The 7,795-nt window shown below is 38.7% G+C and overlaps 1 protein-coding gene across 1 annotated transcript in view; it reads right to left on the bottom strand.

The window, feature by feature from the left end:
- Positions 1–4,573: 4,573 nt before the first annotated feature.
- Positions 4,574–7,795, bottom strand: part of SMAD1 (SMAD family member 1) — an 85,869-nt gene continuing 82,647 nt past the window's right edge. Inside the window, exon 6 of the mRNA XM_007944105.2 lies at positions 4,574–4,717. Within this exon, the coding sequence (XP_007942296.1) occupies positions 4,574–4,717 (144 nt within the window). The remainder of the gene's footprint in view (positions 4,718–7,795) is intronic.

Raw genomic sequence — 7,795 nt, 5'->3', positions numbered from 1 at the left:
TCAAGGATTTCATGTTACTTGGATCCACAACCAACACCAATGGAAGCAGCAGTCAAGAAATCAAACGAGATACTGCATTGAGTGCACATGCTGCAAAAGAACTCTTTAAAGTGTTTAAGAGCAAAGATACCACTTTGAAGACTAAGGTGCACTTGACCCAAGCTATGGTATTTTCAATAGCCTCATATGCATGTGAGAGCTGGAAAATGAATAAGGAAGACCACAGAAAAACTGATGCACTTGAATTGTGTTGGAGAAGAATACTGAATGTACTACGGACTGCTAGAAGAACAAATAAATTTGTCTTGGAGGAAATACAGTTGCAGTGCTCTGTGAGAGCATGAGTGAGAATGGCCAGATTTTGTCTCATACTTGGGTCATGTTGTCAGAAGAAGTCAGTTCCTGAAGAAGGATAGTATGCTTGTTAAACAGAGTCAGTGAAAAAGACCCTTAACAAGATGGATTGACACAGTGGCTGTGATGATTGTTAAGGACGGCACAGGACTGTGCAGTTTCGTTCTGGTGTACGTAAGGGTCGCTTTAAGTTGAAACTGCTTTGGTGGCACCTAACAACAATCTTAATGTGAGTAGATCACCAAGTCTTCTTCCTTGCGGACCCACCGACAGATTCAAACTGCCAACTTTCTGGTTAGCAGGCCAGTGCTTAAGGCTGTCATAATCAACAAATTAAGGATAAACTAATCTAATTAGCTGTGGTTAACTCAGGTGACTTTTAGGTTCTTTTTACGTATCTTGTACCTTTTAAAGGAGCTCTGGGGCGTAGTGCCTAAGGCATTTGACAGCTAACCAGAGGTTTGGCAGTTCAAACCCACCAGCCACTCCGTGGAAGGAAGACTGGGCAATCCACTTGTGTAAAGATTTACTGCCTCGGAAACCCAAAGGGGAGTTGCTATGAGTCAGAATTGACTCAGTGGAAGTGAATTTGGTTTTGGTTTGTACCTTTTAAATCTTTCATGAACACTGGTTTGTTTAAAAGGGCAAGATTTCTCACTGTGCTTATTAAATACTTTAAAGATAATGAGTCTCCATAAAATGTCTGTTGAATCAAACTCATTTCTGATTGACTTTCAACAAAATTTTATTAGGAGTATTAATATTTATTGAGAGGTTGTGTTTTGTGTATATTGACTTATTCAATCCTCACGACAACCCTATAAAGTATCTTTACTGCGCCCATTTTAAAGCCAAGGAAAAAGGTGCAGAAAAGTTAAACTTGCTTGAGATCAAATAGCTATTCACATTGCTTTCTGGTTCAAACTAGTTCAATTTTTTTAGTAATCTAAACAAATAGTAGTCTTGACTTTTTCATTCCTTTAATTAAAAAATTTCAAGAGACCTAATAGCCTCTTATGCTAACTGATAGCATAGTGCCTAAGGCACTTGACTGCTAACCAGAAGGCTGGCGTTTCAAACCTACCAGCCACTCCTCAGAAGGAAGGCTGAGCAATCTACTTCTGCTGATACCACCTTGGAAACCCAAGGAGGGGTCACTATGAGTCAGGTCTGACTCCATGGCACAAAACAACAACATGTTAACCAGGGACTGGGCAGTGTTTTGTTCGTTGTACACAAGGTCGCTGTGAATCAGAGATGACTTGATAGCACCTAACAACATGCTAACCAGAAGGCTGGCTGTTCCAACCCATCAGCCACTCCTTGGAAGGAAGACTGGGCAATTCATAACCATAGAGATACCGCCTTGGAAACCAGGAGTCACTATGAGTCAAAATCAACTTGATGGCAAGTGAGTTTTTTACAGCTGATGATATACTCATGTTGTTGTTGTTGTTATGTGCCGTCAAGTTGGACCCATAGCAACCCCTTCTTGGGTTTCCGAGGCAGTATCACTATGGAAGTAGATCGCCCCATCTTCCTTCCGAGGAGTGGCTGGTGGGTTTGAACCGCCAGCCTTCTGGTTAGCAGTCAAGTGCCTTAGCCACCATGCTACCAGAGCTCCTGATGATACTCATAGTGACCCTATATTTAGATCTAGACTCCAGATTTTGCGACTTAGATTTTTTTAGTTTTTAAAGTTCCATGTCCTTTTCTTTTCTCATTTAAAGTGACTCTGCTCCCTACACAACTCTGTGCCCTCTAGACTCCAGATTTTGCGACTTAGTTTTTTAGGTTTTAAAGTTCCATATGTCCTTTTCTTTTCTCATTTAAAGTGACTCCACTCTCTACACAATTCTGTGCCCTTTCTGTATTAATAATTGAGTTTGTTATACACTCAGCAAATAGTGAAGGAAAAACTCTCCAAAGAGTAGCAAATTTTACACTAAAATCTAGTATGTGAATATGGTGCAGTGAGTTGCTCTTCTAGCCATGGTCTTTATGACTCCCATCAGATGACTGGGTGGGACTTAGCAAATATTAGGTGCTTGTAACCCAGCAAGGGGATTGGACAGCTTGATAATGAGGTACATGGAACACTTGTGGGGGTGAGATTGTGCAAATAAGATGTATGGAACCCTCATGTAGGCATCGGTCACTTCTGACATCTTACTAAGCATGAAATGAGCCATCCCAGAGGCATATAGGGGGGATCTCACTGCCATCAAGAAACAAGAACCAGGAGTAGAGTGCATCCTTGGACCCGTGATCCCTGTGCTGGACTTCCTCAACCCAGAGAGATGATGGCAGAGAGAAACAGCGGAGAGATGGTGGCAGCAGAACAAAGAGACTGGCACAAGACAGAGTTGTGGGCTTCTCAGCCCACAGAGTGAGAAAGCTAAGTGCTTTCAGGCAGGAAGCTTGGTGGCAGAATGGGGTGCCTCTTTGGGCACCTATCAGCAAATCTAAAAGAGCTTTGCAACACTGGCTGGAGCAGAGGCTGAGGCCAGAGAGAAGCATGCCTGTGGTATGAGTAAGAAACTGTCCTCATTGAATAACTGTATCCTGAGTTGTTTCTGGTCCTGAATTACAACCTGCTACTTTCCTAATGAACTCCATAATCTTGAGTACTGTCTGAGTTCTCTGTGGTAACTGCAATGAATTATCAAACCCAGTAGAGAAGTATAGAGTACTGTGGGACAGACAGTTGGTGTTAGATTGGCAAAAAGGTTGGAGACTGACATCATGTCTGACCTCTGCCTCACAGGAACCAATCTTAGGCTGTTGATGTTGCTCTGGATCCTCCTTCCCTCTCATGAAATTAGAGAAGGTCAGAAGATGCTGCCGTCACACCCTTTTTGCAGAGAAGAAAGGAAACAACAGGATTTTTAATCAAAGTAAGCAATAATGACAGGTTTATTTAAAATTTCCAGTAGAGAAAACCCACTAGTTTTGGAATAAAAGTACTTAACGTACTAGAGCATAAGTGAATATAAAAGATTAGCAGAAAGAAAATAAAACCAAACATAGTATAAAAAAAATTTAAAAACTTTGAAATGAATTTAAATAGGGCTGTTCTATAAATCCTCCAAATATTTAAGAGTTACTAGGTTTGGCAAATAATTCACTTGAAAATTAAAGCCTATTTCTGTAAACTCCGTAAAACCGCTTATTAAATTTAAACACTTCATACAATTGGTACTGAAACATATAGGCAGTCAATTTCAGAATAACAGGAATTATTCAATTGCTCTCAGTTATATGAATCAACCAGCTGCATAATTGCTTTCTGGATGGGGTGAGATAGAAGAATGCCAAAAAAAAAAAAAAAAAAAATGTATATGAACTGTTGAACGTATAACAAATTCACTTTGTAAACTTTCACCCAAATCACAATAAAAAAAAAAAAAAAAGTTAAAAGTTGGATTAAAAATAAAGAAACAGTTAAAATTCAGGCATCAGCTTGTTTCTTTAAAACAACAAACTGAAGTTTTACAGTATATTCTACATTTGCAGTTGTCATTTCCCTCCCCCCACCCCCTAAGATACTCCTAGATCCTCTAGTCTAATCATTTCTTAACTTTCAAATATTCTGTACATACATATTTAGCAAAGAGCATATGCCTAACATTATTCTGACAGCAGTATGGTCAGCATACAATTTTAGAAAAATTGCTATGTATATCATCAAGATTAACCTTTACTTTAAAAAAAAAAATAATCAAAAACCATTACTAAACAAATAGTTTTAAAATATTATGAAAACCCATAAAAAGAAGACTCAACATGGGCTTTAAACCTGATAAAACACACTTCAGAAAGACTAACCATTAATGCTAAACGTCTGCCAAATGATGACCTTCATGTGCCAAACACAAAAGAATCTCTTAGGATAATTTTTCCTACCAGATCATTTGTCTCTGACTTAGCCATCTCTCCTTTAGCTATATACAAAGTCCTGCTAAAAGTTTGCATTTTAGCTCATTTTACAATAGAATGTTGCAATCTAAACTAAACAGGTTCTTGATAGCAACAGTATATTACCAAGGGTTTTTTTTTCCTTTAAGTTTAATTTTTTAAAATTTCAAAATCCAACAGTTGGTCATGAGGTCAAGTATTATCAAGGCTCCTTTGTCAGTTCTTAATGGTGTCTGACTCATCCATCCTTCAAGTACATGCAAGGCTCAAGAGTTTTCAGGAGGCAGAAGCCTGAAGCCATTTAAGACACAGATGAAATGGGATTATGAGGCGAACCCATCTGAGTAAGAACTTTATCCAGCCACTGTAGAGGGCCGTGCAGATGTATCTCGATCCAGCAGGGGGTGCTAGTAACATCCTGGCGGTGGTATTCTGCTCCCCAGCCCTAGAAAAAACACATTGAAGGCCATTTAACTTGTTTAACTTAGTGGTTAAACTTAAGTAAAAATAGTTCACATTATCAGAGACTCCAATTAGTTATGAACCCTTCCCACAAGAAAAATGTGCAGGTGTGTGCACACACACATAAACACACAGTTTAGCAGGCATTTTGCAAGGTGTGTGTATTCATAGCTCCTCCAAGTCCATCCATGGATTCCAGATTAAGAATTCTTGGTCTTGGACAATCAAAGTTGGTAACATTATAAGGCTATTTTAATAAAGATAGTTTTAACTTTCATTTCCATCATCCATTATGTTACAGATAGTGACTTTTCCAAAGAGCTGGTAAGAACATCATTTCATGATCCAAATGTGTATTATCACATATTTTAACTAACAGAATTTGGATGTCTTTATATTTGATATGGTAATTCACTGTGATATTATTTATTTTCCTTGTAAAGCTATTATCAAATTCTCATTTCATCATCAAGAAAGTAAAGAAAAAGGTATGTTGTTGTTATGTGCTGTCGAGTCGGCCCCGACTCATAGCGACCCCTCCTTGGGTTTCCGAGGCAGTTATCACTCCGGAAGTAGGATTGCCCAACCTTCCTTCCGAGGAGTGGCTGGTGGGTTTGAACCGCCAGCCTTCTGGTTAGCAGTCAAGTGCCTTAGGCACTTCTGCTCCTTCCTGATTCAGCCAATGAGAGTCCTCCTGTGAACAAAAAGGCCTTGATATTTCAATCACCAAGCAAAATTGGCAGGAGTGCAGTAAGTATCAAAAAAGCTATTACTGACACAAAACCACTGTCCAGAAACAGTATAATTCATCATTCCTTTGCACAGCAGGGTAGTTTGCCAAACAGCTTCAGAATTAGTGAATCAGGATATCAAGGTTCCACAGAAGAAAGTTACTACACACAAGAAAAAAGTGATTTTGTTATCGCGAAGGCTCAAAAACTCAGTGACATGGGTGAACAATGGAATATGAAGTTCCGATAAACCTTTCTTTCATGAGGAATCCAAAGAAGATTGGGTTTTACGTATTTCTGCGATCTACCTACTCCAATAGTTTCAAGAAATCCATCTGAATGTCAGAACTTTCAGGAAAAAGTTGTGATATATGAACTACTATACACACACACACACCCATGCATCTGTACATATATCAACAAACTACTGTTTACTTTAAAGTTTATGTGCATGCTTCCTCTGCTAGATAGTAAAGTCTTTGAAGGCAACGATCAGATCTGATCTTTGAACTCCAACAATTAACACAGTGATGGGCACAAAGCAGGAGCTCTATAATACGTGTTCAGCTGAACTGAGGGGGATTTCTCAGATATGTGAGAGTGTAAGGTGCAACTAATTTATGTTTTATATTAAAGTCTAAATATTATCATCTCAAAAATCGAACAAGATAGGCTATTAACAGTCTGTCATTTCTCTAAAAGATGTTAAGAGAGTAAAGCATATGATCTTTATGATATTAAAGAATACTACAAAAGTGTGCAAATCCTCTGCTGCTAGTTTGTGATAAGCAGCTATCCTTTATCGTGTCAGAAGTTTTTAAAATGATTTGTTTATCCTTAACTTCTCTAATCCAGCTTTCCAGCTCTATCCATTAAATCATGTATAACCCTCCATTATATTAAAATTAAATGTATACGAGACTATAAGTTCTTGAAGTAATTTTAGGTGCCTTTTCATTTTTGTATTACTTCTCTGGGGTAAAAGAAAACCAAACCAAACTCACTGCCATCGAGTAGGATCCGACTCACAATGACCCCTCCTCGGGTTTCTGAGGCAGTATCACTACAGAAGTAGATTGCCCAACCTTCCTTCTGAGGAGTGGCTGGTGGATTTGAACTGCCAGCCTTATGGTTTTGTTGAGTAAATGAAATCTAATAAAAATTTGAATGTACACCCCTGCATCCTGAATACTTTTTATTAGTGTAAAGGTGTTTTTACTTGTCATATAAAGTAATTAAAATTGATCAAGTAATCAAGATGAAGATGAATCTGAGAAGAAAGTCCAACTGGAGCACTTGAGTTATAAATTCTTCTGGCGTGGTCCTTCAATAATGACAGATTCATTAGGGCACTTTAGTGACCATTACCATAGTTTCCAACCCCACCCCACTCTCACTAAGAGACATGATGAACATGAAGACCAGAGAAGAAGGCCTGTGTCTTAAGAACCCAGTTAAAATGGTAAAGCACAACTAGACCCTGGATATCTTGACCCCTAAGGCAGTATTTTTTCTCTACCCCAAACAAACAAACAAACAAAACAGACTTTTGGAAAGCCATTGCCCTCATTTTAAAATTCATTTTACCCAAATGCTTGGAAAAGTGAATGTTAATAGTGAATAAGAAGAGTCTTTATAGTTGCATATATATGTACACAGTCTAGAGGTCAAACTTGTTTACATAGTCCCCTAATATAGGAGCTCTGGTGGCGTAGTGCCTAAGGTATTTGACTGCTAACCAGAGGCTGGCAATCCAAACCCACCAGCCATTCTTCGGAAGGAAGGTGAAGCAATCTATTCCCATAGTGATACCACTTTGGAAACACACAGAGGGGTTGCTATGAGTCAGATCTGACTCGATGGCAGTGACTTTGGTTTCTTTTTTGGTTTTTAATACTAAAAAACCAAAAAAACCAAATTCATTGCCACAGAGCCACCAAGCTCCTTCCATAATTCTGAAGAGGTACCATATTCATCCACAAAGAACCACTGAATTGTATCTCAAGAAAATATAAGAACTCTCTGAAAATCTGCTATTATGATTCAGAGAAGTAGGGAAGAAATGATGCCCAGGAAAAGATACCTTTAATTTTAAGGATGATGAACCAAGGTTCCAACATTATCCTTAGTAATAAATGCATTACAAAACAGGTTTAAAAGGAGGCGGGGCAAGATGGCGGACTAGGCAGAAGGATTGCACAGACCCTCTTCAACAAAGAAAAGGGAAACCAATTCACACAGACACAGAAGATAATCTTGGACCCCTGAGCCTTGAAGGAAAGGATGCAGATTTGGACTAAACCCCAACTAGCAGAAGAATTTGCGTGAAA

The sequence above is a fragment of the Orycteropus afer genome, unplaced genomic scaffold (genome assembly GCF_000298275.1).
Source record: "Orycteropus afer afer isolate SDZICR_OR568_19922 unplaced genomic scaffold, OryAfe1.0 scaffold00120, whole genome shotgun sequence".
Lineage (NCBI taxonomy): Eukaryota > Metazoa > Chordata > Mammalia > Tubulidentata > Orycteropodidae > Orycteropus > Orycteropus afer.
The sequence above is the reverse complement of the archived record's forward strand: the minus strand, read 5'-3'. Positions and strand labels throughout refer to the sequence as shown.